Below are 15684 nucleotides of genomic sequence, written 5' to 3'. Positions count from 1 at the left end.
TGGGAGCAGAATGCATTTGCTCCGCTCCTCAGGCCAGGAGGAGGGTAAGCCCGTTTAGTCCCCTTCAAACCCAGAACAGCTGCTGTTTTTTCCTGCCTTTCCCAACTCTGCCTCCTCCTCCAGCTGCCTCCGGGCCTTAACTCTTTTGGCTCCTCTGTGGAGTGAGCTCTGTCCTCTGGCTTGTCCCTCGGGCTTGAGGTGCGGGTCCGGCAACCCAGCCTACCTCTCCTCTCCTGTTTCTCATCTTCTCTAGACTTCATCTAGACTCAGATGGACCCCAAACTTTCCCGAACATCTTAGTCCTGTCAAGTCTTGGGAAAGATCTGCTTTGCCCACTCCAAGCCCTTCCTTTAGGTTTTCTGCTTATCTTCCAAAATAAATGGTCATTAGCCTGGAGGGTGTGGCTCAGTGGTTGAGCATCGACCCATGAACGAGGAGGTCACGGTTCGATTCCGGGTCAGGGCACATGCCCGGGTTGCGGGCTCCATCCCCAGTGTGGGGTGTGCAGGAGGCAGCCGAGCAATGATTCTCTCTCATCATTGATGTCTCTCTCTCTCTCTCTCTCTCTCTCTCCCCGTCCTTTCCTCTCTCTGAAATCAATAAAAATCTATTTAAAATAAATAAATGGTCATTAGGATGATGATGACCTGGCTTCCCATAACCTGGGAGGAGCTGCCCCCACCGAGAGGTGACACATCTCCCCCCGCCCCCCCACTTCTACCAGCAGCCTTGGGGAGCTCCTGACCGTCTTTCTTTGGACATTGGCTATTTGAGTCTGGGTAAGGGGACTCTCCCCACCACCACAGCAGGGGAGGGGATTTCTATGACTCGGGCCTGGCCAGCAACAGGAGGCACAGAGATGGGAGAATCCAGACTTTTCTTTTGATTTCCCTGAATTTGCCTACTCCCAGCAACGCAAAGGAGACATCCATGGCCCTGCCGCTGGGGACACAGGCAGAGGGCCTGCCCCGGTGAAGTGCACCCATGAGCACGCGAGTCTCTCCACTTCACTCGCCTGCGATCGAAGCGGCAGGCTCCGAGGGGCTCGGCAGCCAGGACACACCAGAGAAGGAAGGAATATTCGAGATCGGGGTTGGGTCTTTCCAAAGTGTTTTGCTGGTTGCTAGGACCGTGGATTCCCAAATAGCAGCCTGGGCCCATCTGTGTCGGCTCTGTTTTCTGAAGAGATCGCTGACTCCAGACAGCTGTGCGGGCTGCGTGCCCAACCCCAATGGCTGGACCTCCTCTCTCCACTCTCTGTGCTCTTTCCCGAAGGAAGGGTTTTGACTCCGGCTCCTGGCCAGGCCCGATCGGACCTGAAAGCCAGCCCTTCGCTTGGCTTTTGGTCCAGGTTCAAACCCAGGGGAGAGAGGTCTCATGCCAGCGGCCTGTGGGAGCTGCCTCCCCACGCTGGGTCTGGCTGCAGAGGTTACTTTCAGGGAAGAGAGGCAAGCCTGCAGGACATCTGCCCGCTGCTTCCTGACAGCCACGGGGTAAAACCGTGGCCTTCGGGGATCAGGTGTGCAGGGACCTCCTCCTGATCCGTGGGCTCAACTGATGCAGTGCCCTACAGCAGGTGTGAGCTCTCTCCGGAGCGTGGGCCACCTTCCTCGGGGCTCTCGGCTTAACTCCGGGCTCCCAGGTCTCAGGAAGTGCCTTAGACTCTGTCCTACTCAGGGTGCCCGGCGCTGCCTGGGCTCTGCGGCTCAGCTGCTAGTTCTCAAATGAGGCGCTTTGTGTAGGTTCCCCCAGCTCCCTTTCCCTGAGAACAGAGACCTCAGAGTCAGGGAGGAGGTGCTTCCTGGGGAAAGGTCTCCACCTGACAGGGCCGAGCTCAAGTGTGCGTCCTGGCCCTAGCTGGTTTGGCTCAGTGGCTAGAGCATCAGCCTGCAGACTGAAGGGTCCCAGGTTCGATTCCAGTCAAGGGCACATGCCCGGGTTTCAGGCTCGATCCCCAGTAGGGGGCGTGCAGAAGGCAACCGATTAATGGTTCTCTCTCATCATTGGTATTTCTCTCTCTCTCTCCCTCTCCCTTCCTCTCTGAAATCAATAAAAATATTTTTTTAAAGTGTGTGTCTTGGCCCCAGGCCCTAAGCCAGGCAGGCCCCCCTCGGCGGCAGCTGGGGACCCTGGTGGCCCTGCAGAGCATATGTGTGCTACTTGCCCAAGGCGCCTGGGCTTACCAGCCACAGCGAACTGGTTCCTCCATCTCCCCGGACCCCGCTGGTCCCAGCCCCTCCCACACACAGCTGGCAGCCTCCCCAGGGGTTACCAGTTGCTTTTCCAGGTGTGCCGCACATCTGTGTCGTGGATGCTGTGTCTGTCCGCCTGCTCATCCAGGAAGTCAAACATATACTTGATGGCCAGCGGGAGAGCGCTGCCCCGGTGCACAGTGCTGAACAGGGTCTCGAACAGGTCGTCCACGAACTTCTGCAGGGTGCCCTGGGGGAGGGGCAGGGGGAGAAGATGAGGTGAAGGGGAGGGGAGAGAAGGGGGACAGCAGGCAGCAGGCGGGCAGACCAGATGGTGCCTTGGACCAATCCCGCCTTGGAAATTTGTCTGCGACTCCAGCCCGAGCAGACGGTGGCGGGGTGGGGGGGGCGGGGAGGTGACTATTGGGATGTCGGGGGGAGAGGGGGGCAGGAGGGACGAAATGGGCTGCAGATTCCTGGGAAGATCTGCTCCAATGTGCAGCCACATGCCACATTGATGCAGTGCCCATGCCAGGAGGGAAGACAGCGAGAGCTCCGCGTCCAGGCTTCCCATGGGGAAGGGGGGTGCAGGCTGACAGGAGAGGGTGTTTGAAGAACCAGCTGGCAGACTGGGAGCCTCCTGGCAGGGGCACGGCAGGGCCGCAGAGGGCCTGATAGGTGTGAAAAGGCTTATGATGTTAGGGGCCTGGGGTAAGTGGTGTCTGGAGTGGGGGCTGGAGTGAAGGGTCCAGATCTAACCCTCAGGCAGAGCCCTGACCCACAGGGCCTTGGAGGGCCTCCGTGGAGGGACAAGAATGGGCCTGGGGCCCACAGTTGGCAGGTTCCAGGAATACCTCTGCAGGCCAGGACAGTGTCTAACCCTGGTGCCTCTCTGTTGGTCTTTTAGGCAAAGCAGAATGAAAGACATGTGGCTGGCTGGTGTTTTTTTGTGCCATTTCTGGAAGCAGGTCTGAGAGCTGGAGCCTGGATGCCACTGTGCTGGAACTGCAGTGGCATTTTCGTGGGGCCAGTGGGGAGAGTATTTGAAACCTAGCCCTGCCTGGCCTACGTAGCCGTGTGGTGGCCACACGTACAGGCATATTAGTTCTCTGCGAGGGAAGCGGGGAGCAGCTTCACGTCACAGTTTCCAGCAATGCAGCCTCCCCCCACTCTGCCCATCTGGGACAGATGGGATTGGGGAGCGGGGAGGAGCTTTCTCTGTGATTATTGGCAGGACCAGGCCTTCCTTCATGCTTCCCCTCCCATTGTGGCCAGCAAGTGGGCAGAAACGGCAGCGATGGTGAAAGCCGGCATATCTGTCCAGTCAGCACCAATAAGAAAACCACAGTCTGTTCCTAAGGGGTTCGGGCAGATGTGGGAGAGTGATGGCGGGCCTAGGAGTGGGCCAGGAGCAGCAATCGGGCTATGAGTTTTTGCCAAAGGGAAGAAAACAGGGGTGGCGGGTCCCCTGGAAAGGCTGTCCGGAGGCCTGGGCCTGCTCGTCCTCCGGGTCCCCTTGAGGGACGGACTCCATGATGTCCTCCCTGGGCCGAGCAGAGCAGGAGTTACCTTGGTGGCCAGCAGCCGGGTCAGGTAGATCTCCGACACCATCTTGCTGCCCCGGTCACCCTCCTTCTGGTCTCCGTGGTCGTGGTTCTTCACCAGATGCCACACCTTGACCCCGCTCTCCAGGTCTGGGGTGATCATGGGGGCCCGGGACCGCAGACTGTCGGGGCTGCCTGTGTACCTGAAGGAGGAGTCTGAGGAGAAGGGGGCGGTGGAGGCCTGTGAGCAGCTGATGGCACCATCCTTGCCTGAAGAATCCTTCTAGCATCCCTGCCCGCCTGCCACGCCCACTCGGAAGACACCAGTTTCCATTGGAAGCGGACCCTGGGCTCCTCCTATGGGGGGAGTGGTTAGGGATTCTTGGTTGGCCTGAGGACAGCCTGAGAGCTTTGTGTGAAAAGAGGATTTAGAGATTCTGGGAGCTGGAGGGACCCTTGGGGACTTCGGAGTCCCCCGCCCCTGATGCTTCCAGCCAAGATGATCAATAGGTAAAATGTCAAACAAATATTTCCACGAGGGCCTTGAGGAAAGCCTGATACTCGGGAGCTGGGAGCTGTGATCCTCCCTCTTTGAAGTTCATGGGGCCCTTCTTGGGGCCTAGAATAGGGAATGGCCAAGGCCTTTTGGAGCTGCTGGCCTCCGTCCTGAGGTGTCCTTCAGCTGGAGAGCCCAAAGCCTCAGGGCACAGGTGGATCCAGAGAAGCACCGGAACCTCATCCCTGGAGGGCACGGGGTGGGGGTGGGGGGCGGCTAATGCTCCTCAGTGTGGACAGGCTAGGACTGCAAACCGATTGCCCAAACTGGGATGCTTTTGAGAGCAAACGGGGGCACTATTCATACTCTAGCCAGGACAACAGACGTAGACTGGGATATATGAACCTCCCCCATCCAGGTGCCCCTTCAACTCGTTCACCAGGCCTGGGCTATGGAAGGAGGGGCACAGGGTGCCACCTGCTCCCGCAGCTCTGAGGAGGTGGGCTGCTCTGGGAACCACTGGACTAGGGAGGGAGGGAAGCAAATGAGCAAAGGCCTCTGACTGGAGGCCAGCAGCAGCCGGGCCTCCCGCTGTCAGAAGGGACAGTGAGTGGTCCCTGGAAGGTCCCAGGAGACTGGTCCTCACCATATCTGCTGATGGACGTCCGGGAGATGCTGGCAGAGGCGGGGATGTTGTAGGAGGAGGTCTGTTTGGGGACGAGAGCCACCACCGATCTGTCTGACACCTAGAAAGGGTATGAAAGGTACAGTGCGGGTGACTGTTGGTGTCTTGCGAGACTGAGTAGTCAAGCGTTTCTACACGGTTATGGAGAAGATGTGGAGCAGAGTGCAAGCAGTTCAGGAATACCAGAAGAAGCAGTTCCTGCCATTTTCAACATGGCAGCGCTCCCATGTGGCTACTGAGCCCTGGGAGTTCGGTTAGCCCCGTGGTCGGCAAACTGCGGCTCGCGAACCACTTGCGGCTCTTTGGCCCCTTGAGTGTGGCTCTTCCACAAAATACTACGGCCTGGGCGAGTCTATTTTGAAGAAGTGGCGTTAGAAGAACTTTAAGTTTAAAAAATTTGGCTCTCAAAAGAAATTTCAATCGTTGTACTGTTGATATTTGGCTCTGTTGACTAAGTTTGCTGACCACTGGGCTAGTCCAAACCGAGATGCACTGTAGGTGCCTGAACTGAAATGTGCTACAAAGAAATGTTCAGGCCCTGGCTGGTGTGGCTAAGTGGTTAGTGTTGACCCATACACAGAAGGGTTGCAGGTTCGCTCCCTGCTCCGGGTCAGGGCACATGCATGAGGCAATTAGTCGATGTGTCTCTCTCACATCGATGTTTCTCTCTCCCCCTGCCTCCCTTCCACTCTCTCTCAGAAGCAATGGAAAAAAATATCCTCAGGTGAGAATTATAAATAAATAAATAGGTGTTCAGTATACACTGGGTTTCAATGACTTAGCATGAATAAAAAAAAATACAAACTATCTCACTGATAATTTTTATATTTATTGCATGCTGAAATGATAATTATTTCAGATCAGTTGGGTGAAATAAATATATTGTTGACATTAATTCCATGGGTGTATTTTTAGTAAAAATTTAAATGTGGCTTGCATCGTATTTCCATTGGGCAGTGCTGGGTTAGAACTGGCCCCCTTCAACCTTATGAGTTACGGACAATGATTCCCATTTTTCAGATGAGGGAATCGAAGCATCGAGGGGATAAGCAACATCTTACAAGGTCACACCCTGAGAGACACCGTCTGCAGCCAGGCCTGCCGGCCCCAGAGCACCGGTTCTCCTCATTACCCCCTCATTGGGAGTTTATTTCCAGTCACACTGGTCTGAAGTCCATTTTCCTTTCTGGCTCGGATTTCTTTCTGGCCCGGGTCCTACAAGGCCTGGGCCACCTTGAAGAGTTCCTCACACAGAATGGCTGCTCTTGGCGACTCAGAGAAAAAGACGGTGTCTTGTCCAGTTCTCTGTGAGGGTGCCCAGCGCAGCACCCAGCCTGGAGGGCAAGGGTGATAAATGAGGAGCCATATTGAAGACATTTGGGGCCATTGTGATTTAAGATCACCCTCCATCCAATAAAAACGGAGAATCCCCAGAATTGTGATGATCCAATTAAACCCCTAACGCAGAGGGAATAAAATAGCTATAATAATGTTATGGGCCATAAAACATTCCTATTAAACCATTTTTTATTTTAACAATTTTTATGAACTTTATAAGTTTGATTTATAGCTGCACCAGTCGTAAAACCATCTTTCTGGGTCTTAAATTGTCAGTCCTTCTCTCCCACCAAAAAAGAATTAGATGTTGGGAAGTCGAACTATAAATGAACATTAGCGCTAACGAGATTCCCTGATAGCTGGTTTTAGTGGTGGTGTTTAATTTTACCCTCCCCATAAATCTGCAGGAGCCCAGGAAGATGTTAACATCTCTCTGTTAATTAAGATTATGCAGATTTTCTACCCTAGGAGCTCCAAGGACCTTTGACTCCGGGGAGGGTAACTAGAGGGCAATCTTTGACCTGATGGCCTAAAGCTGCAGGGTCCTGCCAGGGCATGGGCCTGAGAGGTGCCAAGCTCCCTGATGTCCAGCCGGGCAGCCCTCAGGACCTCCAGCAGTTTGCAGCATCAGCACCAGGTCTGGAACCAGGGGGAACTCTCCACTCTGTCTTTCAGGAACTCTCCTTGCCCGATGGCCTAGAAATGATGCTTCCAAAGCCTGGGGGCAGGGGTTACACCCCCAAAAAGGACAGATTACCTATTGCTCACCACTTGTTGTCAGCTAAAGGAAGATTCACAAGATGCCCGAATGAGCACAGTCCGACTCAATTCCAGGTCTCGTCACCAAATCTCCCGTCCTCAGTCTTTCTCTTGACCAACAGGCAGTGCAAGTCCATGGTCAGGATGCCTGGCTAGGTCTGACCGTGGCTCTGCCACTTCCTGGCTACATTATTCCAGGAAAGCCACTACACCGCTCCGTGCCTCAGTTGTCTCTTTTGTCCAAGGGGATAATCATCTTGTCTAAGGTTTGCTGTGCAGATTAAAGGAGCTGGGCCAGGAAAGGCTGCGGGCCGGGCCTTGGTGCCCAGCGAGCACTCGGTGAGAGCCGGCATTAATGCTGTTATTATGAGCAGCAGCAGATGCATCACCGGCCCCCGAAGGGAGGGATAATTCCCGTGGTCCTCTGTCACTCAGGGCTAGCAGGTGGGAAGTGCTGCGCACTCCTTAAAGCTCGGTAAATATTTGAGGAATGAATGAATACATGAATGATAAACGGCATCAGGGAATTGGAAGTGCGTTGTGTGATGAGCAAATGTAAGAATAGAATATTCCATTCTTCTGATCGAGAGCCATCGGACGGACAGCCCAGGCGCAGCGTTAGGGCATCACAGGCAGAGAAGAGAGGCCCCGCGCCTGCCCTGGAGACACTAATAATTTCGGGGGCGCGATGCTATTCTGTTTGGCACTTCCTTCTCCAGCTCAAATTGGTTCATTACAACTGCTGTGCAGAATACATGAAGCACCGTGAGGCAGGGGTGGGTGGGATCAGCACGAATGTTTGTGGCTCCGTGGATGTGAGTCTGCATCCTGGGCACCTCACCTGTTGTTTCTAATCCTTCCAACCGCCTTCGCAAGTCGGGTTGTTATTTCCATCATATAGATGAGAAGCCCGAGTTTCGGAGAGATTAAAGTCACACCACCGGTGAGTGGGGAAGCAGGGATTTCAATAAATATAGGTTGCAAAGCCCTTTCTCCTCCCACCGCAGCACACTCCTCCTATCTGGGGCGGGGATGCAGGCCCGTAAGGGGGGTGCAGCCTGGAGAGGAGCGGCGCGGGGTTTCCCCAGTGCCCCTGAGGCACCCAGTCAGCTCCTGTGACTGTGAAGGTCCCCAATCTCCTGGTCATTGGCAACTCGGTGCGTCAGAGCCGAGCCTGCCAGCCCCCTGCACCCTCCCGTGAGAGGCTGGGGCATAGGAGGATGTTATTAGTCAGGCAGTCCCAGCGGGCCTTGCAGCCTCAGGCACTTCCTCTGGTTCGTTTAATTTCCCTTGGTGTCTCTCATTTTCAGCTTCTATTTTATAATTTTTCCTGAATCCCAACCCGCCTATCTGTGCTTACTCTTTCAGAGGCCCGAGCCTGGAGTGGTTACCATGGGAGGGAAAGGAGGAGGGGACACCTCCTGGATCTTTTGTTCTTTTGCTGGGATTTTTTTTTTTAAAGTTATATTTTCTTTCTTTAAAATGGTTTGTCGTTGTTGTTGTTGTTAATCCTCACCCAAGGATATTTTTCCATTGATTTTTTTTAGAGAGAGTGGAAGGGAGGAGAAGAGACAGAGAGAGAAACATCGATGTGAGAGACACATCAGTTGGTTGCCTCTCGCACTCGCCCTGACCAAGGCCAGGGATCGAGCCTGCAACCGAGGTACATGCCCTTGACTAGAATCGAACCCAGGACCCTTCAGTCCACAAGCTAACGCTCTATCCACTGAACCAAACCAGGGAGGGCTGGGATTTTGGGATTTTTTTTTTTTTTTAAATTGCTCTTTCAACAGGCTGTTGAGTTCTGCCAGTGTGCTAAACACTGTATTTAACCTATTCCACAGGACTTGGGGGCAGCGATCACCGTTAACCCTGTTTTACAGATAAGGAGGACGAGAGCTTCAATAATTTCCCCAAGGACGTCAGCGAGCAAGTGGCAGAATGTAAGACCTGAAGACAAGTCTATCCAATTTCCTGCTCTGCTGCGCGTGAGGAGCGTAAGCTGCCTCTGCCGCTGCCCACGATGAAAGCGCAGGCCCCGACAGTGGTTCCCTTCCAGGTGGACTTTGCCACATGCAACTTCCCTGCAGGTGCAGGGCCTCCAGGATAGCAATGCCTGGCCTTCCCCCAGGCCAGTCAGTCAGTTTCTCAGGTGGGCCTGGTGCTCATGCGTTTGCTAAGATCCCCCAGTAATTCTAAGGGGCAGCCGTGGCTGAGGATCACTGCTCTAGGAACCGGGAGAAGGGGAAAAGGAAAGATCAGAAAACCCCTTTTAGGCGTGTCAGGGCCTAGGAGCCAACCTTGGAGGGGAGGGGACATTTGGGACAAAGGACCTGAAGCGAAGCCCCCTCCCGCACCGAGACACCCCCCTCCCCCGCCCCCTCACCTGGTAATGCATCAGTGTGTTGAGCCGCTTCCAGTCGCCCTCGATCTTGGTGGTAATGTCCTCGTCTTGCAGCACGACCCTGGCGATGCGGCCTTGACGCCACTCTGGGTGGAGGGGCGGTGCAGGTGACGGTGAGGGGGTGGGGGCTGCCAGCCAGGATCACCCAGTCCTACCTTCTCTAGGGGCCTGCAACCCCAGCTCCCTCGAGCTGGTGCCATGGTAGCACCTAAGGCGTCTAGGCCTCCATGGGGCCCAGAACGCTGGGCAGAAGTGTGGGCCTCACCAAAGGCGGCCCCATCCGAGCAGTAGTTCAGGTTGCCCCTCACTGGGCAGGACCCAGTCACGCCATAGCCCAAATGCCCTCCTTGGAAGCGCCCCCCCGCCACCCTCCCCTTGCCCCCCACTCCAAGCCAGGCCTCCTACCCAAGTCCATGTCCACGGCCCTCGGCCGCTGAGAGTAGGGCACGTTCTTGTAGATGGCGTCGAGGATCTTCTCCTTGACCTGCGTGATGGTGTCACAGTTTAACACCTTCACTGGGATCTCCGGACTGTTCTCGTTGTCGGGGTTGACGCAGTTCAGGATCTGCAAGTGGCCAGAGATGGGGAGCAGGGGGGAGTTGAGGGAGGAGTCGAGGGATCTCTTTCCAAGGCCCCCTCCCTTCCTGGGGACGTGGGGTGCCTCTCTGTGCTTCACTTTCGTCCACCTCCCTGCCATCTGCCCACAACAACGTGAGCCGCTCTGCCCGCCTCCTCTTTCTCAGAGAACCGGGACTCGACTTTCTAGCTCCCGGATGGCTGGGGGTTGCTGTGACCCTGGACCCAGGCGTCCTGGCTTCTGAGATGGCTCCTTCCCAAAACCTCTCTGTTAGGAATCCACAGACTCACGCTTTTTCCCATAATGCCAATTTCCTTATACCTAAGGGCAGGTGATATTTTTTCTCCACCCTATATTATCTAGGGTAAACTGAGGCACCGAGAGCACTTGGGGCCCACTAACTGAGATGGCGAGAAGGCACCCAGGTGGTCTGCCTGCCCTTGGTGCACTTGGACTTGCTCCCAGGCCGGTCAGTCTCCTGGCCTCTTTATTGACCCCCTCAGACTGGCTGTGTGGTCAGAGGGTGAAGTAGAGATCCGGGCAGGAGGTGGGCGCTGCTCCCCGAGCTCCGGGCCTCCTCACCAGGGTCTTGTACTCGATCTGCTGGCGGATGAGCTTGTCCTCGCTCAGGGAGTAGCGGGCCTCGCCCGTGATGGCGTCAATGGGGCCCTTCTCCATCTGCTGCTTGATGGCGCAGTACAGCATGAAGAGCGGCTCCGCTGCGCACTCCTGCGGGCACAGGCGGGGCGGGCGTGTGGCAGCACCAGCCTCCTCCCTCCTCTCCCGACCACCAGGTGGGGCCCTGCTCCTGAGCGGTCCCCATGCAGGCCCGGGGGCAGGCCCAGAGGAGCGGGCCCCCCATCTTGCTCTCATCTGCGGCTCCTGTCTCACTCCCGCTCACCTTCAGGAACTTGTGCAGGAGGAAGGCAAACCAGTTGGTCAGCATCTTCTCAGCCACTGACTCTGTCCTGGGGAGGGAGAAGGGACAGGGACAGACCTTTAGGAGGGGTCTCAGGGCAGCGCCTGGTTTGCTGGGGGGCACGGAAGGACACAGGGCTGAGAGCCGGGACACCTGGGTCCCAGCAAACTCAGCCAATAACCACAGTGGGACCCCTCTTCTTTCTGGGCCTCAGTTCCCCGTGATGAGGGAGTGGTGCTGCCGTCTGCAGATAAAGGTGCCCAGTTCCCCAGCCCCCAGGGCTATAAAGAACCAGTTCTCCCTCCTCCCTCCTGGCCTCAGGTCATGAAGTTTCCCTGTCCCTCTGGGATGGCTTGCATGCCTGAAAACTGTACTCTGGTTCGCATGTCTAGAAGGTACCTGGTACCTGCCCTCCAACACTCAGAGTCAGACTGCCTGGGTTCAAATCCTGGCTCTGCCATGTACTGGCCGTGCGCCCTCGGGCCCGTGAGCTCACCTCTCTGAGTTCGGTTTCCCCATCTCTAAATCATCCTCATCATCTATCCCACAGGATCGCTGTCAGGGTTGAATGAGTTCAAGATGTAAAGTGCTAAGAATACCACCATCTTGCCAGGTGGGGTCACTGGGGTCAGGTGGGGTCTGGATCCCAGCCCCTCCGGTAGAGAGCAGTGTGTGTGTTTCACTGACAGGGGATCTGCTTCTGCAAGCAGCACCCGTCCCCACCCCCATCCTGGGCTGCAGGTCTGGGGGCTTGGGAAGGAACAAAGCAGCTGTGACAGGTCCTCAGCGATGGGGACGTGGAGGGGCATTTTAACTCCTTGCACGTGGTGCAAATTATACCCTCTGGTTGCAGTAAATCCCAGGCATTATGCCAGGCTGCTCAGCGATCGGGGCCTGGGAGCGAGTGCCGATGCGGGAGAAATTGCAGCTCTCTCCCTGGCCCCTCCCAGCACCCTCTCCTGCATTGTGCCTGAGATTAGCTCTAATTTAAAGACAACGGTTCTTAATGAGAGTTGCTAATGCTCAGATTGGCAGGATAGAGGCCCAGTCGTCATATAACAAAGCCGTTCTTTCTCCCTTCTCACCCCACGTGGGGCCCGGAAGCCTGCGCCCTTGCTCGGAGGAGGCTGAAGGGAAGGCAGCAACATAGGCCTGGTGCATTCCAAAGCTGTGCTCTGCTTCCCAGAGCTCAGAGGGTGAGCTCTAGGGATGGGCCCCAAGGTCTCCAACCCACTCCTCTGCCAGGAGAATTGGCAACCGGGGAGGGGGCATGTGGTGGATGCTGGTGATGCAGATCCCAGACGCTGGGCCCGGGAGGCACAGGCCACACCAAAGCTCTAGCCAGCTGCGGTGCAGTAGGGCCTTCTGCTGGATGGAAATGTTTTCCTTCTGCTCTGTCCAAGAGTGGCCGGTACGTGGTGACACTGGTGGAATGCGGCTAGCGCAGTGGTCTGCAAACTCATTAGTCAACAGAGCCAAATATCAACAGTACAACGATTGAAATTTTTTTGAGAGCCAAATTTTTTAAAGTTAAACTTCTTCTAACGCTACGTCGTCAAAATAGACTTGCCCAGGCCGTGGTAATTTGTGGAAGAGCCACACTCAAGGGGCCAAAGAGCCGCATGTGGCTCGTGAGCCGCAGTTTGCCGACCACAGGGTTAGCGTAACGGAAGGGCTGAATCATCCATTTTGTTTCATGGTAATGGATCGTCACATGTGGCTACCATGTTGGACAGCACAGGTCTAGACACACCGGGAGGGACAGAGATGGTGAAACAGGTGCTCTGAGTGTCATCTTATCCCGAGGAAACTAAACGGCAGAGGCCATGCCACTGGCCCACGTGTACACAGCCAGTAGGTGGTGGAGCTGGAGTTCAAGCCCAGATCCGAGCCAAGGCCTGTGCTTCTCCATCAGGTTTAGCAGCTGCAGACACCGCACAGTGCCTGGGAGATGGATTCTGTTCTGTGGGATGTGCGGACACAGGTCTACGGGACCTGCTCTCACGGGACCTGCTCTCACGGGCGGTGTCCCTGGTCATACCCGCTGCCCTCCCGGCCCGGCCTCAGCTCACCTCCGGAGCAGCAGCTTGGGGTGGTTCTTGTTCTCCAGGTTCTTATCGATGAGGTCGGAGAGCAGCTGCTTGAGCACGTCGGTGGCGTACTCCAGGCGGCCCTGCAGGCCGGTCATGATGAGCGAGGCCACGTTGCCGCGGTCGCGCATGGAGAAGCTGCGCTGCAGCTCCAGGGTGCGGATGAAGGTCAGCAGGAAGACCTTGTTGTTGATGAGCTGGGCGAAGAGCTTCAGGGCCTTCTCCACATGCTGCTGCCCGTTGCCCTGCACCTGGGTGGGCGGGGCGGGGACACCCTCAGAGGACAGCTCCTGGCCGCCTGGCCCGGCTCCCCCTGAGGGTCTTCACCCCACCCATGAGGATGCAGGCATGGCCAGTCTCTGAAGCCCACAGTCTGCTCGGACCTTCTCCTGGGTTGGGGGGGGTTGGGCTCCAGACAGGGCCCTGGGTGCAGATGCCATCCATCTGATTCTCCCAAGGATATGACAGGAGACACCCCGCAAAACCCGCTCCATTTACTGGTCTCCCCTTCATCTCTCTCCTAATTTATCATCTTCAGTAAGACAAACCAACAAATGAGCAAACAAACCTCACAAACCCTACGTCTTTCCCTAAGCCACCTTAAATCCATTGGAAAATGAGGCAGAATTGTAGTTAATTAATTCAGTTATTCATTTAAAAATGACAAACAACGAGCCTTGCCCTGAATCACCCCAGAGCCTGGATGCCCCCCTGGCTGTGATCTCCCTGATTGGAAATGTGCCTGTTGGGGTGATGCCAGCTGTTTCCGCTCCTCACTTTTCTCCGAGCTGCCGGCCCCCATCGGCCTGTCCTAGGACACCCAGGTGCTGCATCCCTACTGTGTGGCTGGGCCAGGGAGGCGGGTGTTACCTCCAGCTCCCGCAGGACAGGATGGTCCTCGATGCCAGGGAACAGGACGCGCATGGCATAGGTCCGATAGTCCAGGTAGGGGATTCCTGAGCGGTCCAGGTCGCTGGTCAGCTCAATGATGTCTGTCTGGAGTTCAGCAAAAGCTACGGAAGGGCAGCAAAAGACAGGGAGGCTCAGGACGGGAACCCCAGCAGAAAGGGGAAAGTGGGAGAAGAAGTTTGTGAAGAAGGAGGGGAGCTGGGGGTACAGACAGGGAGGGTTATAGGGGTACATCTCCAGAGGGGGTAGATTCTCTCCAGGCTGCCTGCCTTTCATAGGTGGTGGGAATATGGGTGATTTCTATGTTATTTCCTTTTCTGTGCTTATCTGTAATTGTGAATTTTCTTTGTACGTATGACAAGAAAACGGAAGAACGCCATGACCTGTCATGCAGGTGCTACAGGTGCTGAAAGCAGGTAAGTGGCCAAGCAATGACCAAAACAGGAAGCTTTGATCCCCTTTTCAAGCAAGAGAATAAATCAAGATGCAAAAGCACGGGGGACAGTTAAAATCAAAACCCCCATGAGATAGTGTGGCTATTACAAAAAAAAAAAAATGGCAAATAACAAATGTTGGCAAGGATGTGGAAATATTGGAACCATCACATATTGCTGGTGGGAATGCAAATAGGTGCTGTCACTTTCGCAAACAATTAGGCAGTTCCTTAAAAAATTAAACATAGAATTACCATGCGACCCAGCAATTCTGCTCCTAGGTATCTACCCAAAAGAACTGAAAGCAGGAATTGGAACAGATACTCGTACACTCATGTTCACAGCAGCATGATTCACAATATCGGGGTGGAAATAACCCAAAATGTGGAAGACGAATGGAGAAGCAAAATGTGGTCTATAGAGTCAGTGGAATATCATTCAGCCTTAAAGAGGAATGATAGTTTGACACATGCTACAACATGGACGGATCGTGAAGACATTAGGCTAAGTGAAATAAGCCAGGGACAAAAGGACAAGTACCATATGATTCCACTTATGTGAGGTCCCTAGAGTTGTCGATCTCAGGGGACAGAAAGCAGAATGGCAGCTGCCAAGGGCTGAGCAGAGGGGGTTATTGCTTAGTGAATACAGTGTTTCAGCTGGGATTGAGAGAGTTCTGGAGATGGATGGTGGTGATGGCTGCACAACGTGAATGTACTTAATGCCACGGAATGGGAGGCGGGGAGAGCCCTGGGGTGTAGAGACAGTGAGGGTTAAAATGGTCAAGTTTATGCTATGTGTATTTTCATACACACACACTCATATACATGAGAAACGGAGAACCAAACCAAACCCTCCCTGGGGGCACCCTGGCCATTAGGGCCTCAGCCGACAGGGGAGCACCCCCTTGGTGGCAGGCCTGTCTCCTGGTGCCCTCCTCTCCCCTCCTCCCCAGCCCTGGCACCGGGAGGGGCCCTTGACCACCTTTGCTCAGCCCGGCTCTCCCCTCTCATCCAGCAGAGGGCTTGTTTCTGATCCTGACGTTTGCAGCAGCAGAAGAAATGTTTTGATTCCTAATGGAAATGTTTACCCAGCGAGCTCACTGGGTCCTCAGCCCCCGGGGACGCCAGGTACATTCACCGCCTCGCGGCTGTGGTTGCGTGGGAGACCGGAGACGGGAAAACACACACTCTCCACTCCCACACACGTCCATGGCCAAGGACACCAGCAAGCGCGGCTTCAGAGCGCTCAGCCGGCTGCTCGGAGGAAAAACAAACCCTGGAGTGGGAGGCAGGTGAGATGCTCCTGGCATTCCTGCTGCTGCCCCTTCTACATGC

General features: G+C 55.3%; 1 protein-coding gene across 1 annotated transcript in view; it reads right to left on the bottom strand.

The window, feature by feature from the left end:
• The window catches only part of PLXNA2 (plexin A2), a 183090-nt gene that overhangs the window by 3261 nt on the left and 164145 nt on the right, over positions 1-15684 (bottom strand). The window contains exons 20-28 of the mRNA XM_008146016.3: positions 13875-14017; positions 12987-13255; positions 10897-10963; positions 10578-10724; positions 9824-9983; positions 9401-9504; positions 4879-4978; positions 3762-3952; positions 2273-2442 (exon numbers count right to left, since the gene is read on the bottom strand). Coding sequence (XP_008144238.2) covers positions 2273-2442; positions 3762-3952; positions 4879-4978; positions 9401-9504; positions 9824-9983; positions 10578-10724; positions 10897-10963; positions 12987-13255; positions 13875-14017 — 1351 coding nt within the window. The remainder of the gene's footprint in view (positions 1-2272; positions 2443-3761; positions 3953-4878; positions 4979-9400; positions 9505-9823; positions 9984-10577; positions 10725-10896; positions 10964-12986; positions 13256-13874; positions 14018-15684) is intronic.

The sequence above is a fragment of the Eptesicus fuscus genome, chromosome 22 (assembly GCF_027574615.1).
Source record: "Eptesicus fuscus isolate TK198812 chromosome 22, DD_ASM_mEF_20220401, whole genome shotgun sequence".
NCBI classification, from domain to species: Eukaryota; Metazoa; Chordata; class Mammalia; order Chiroptera; family Vespertilionidae; genus Eptesicus; species Eptesicus fuscus.
Note: the sequence above shows the minus strand (reverse complement) of the source record. Positions and strands in the feature narration are given on the sequence as shown.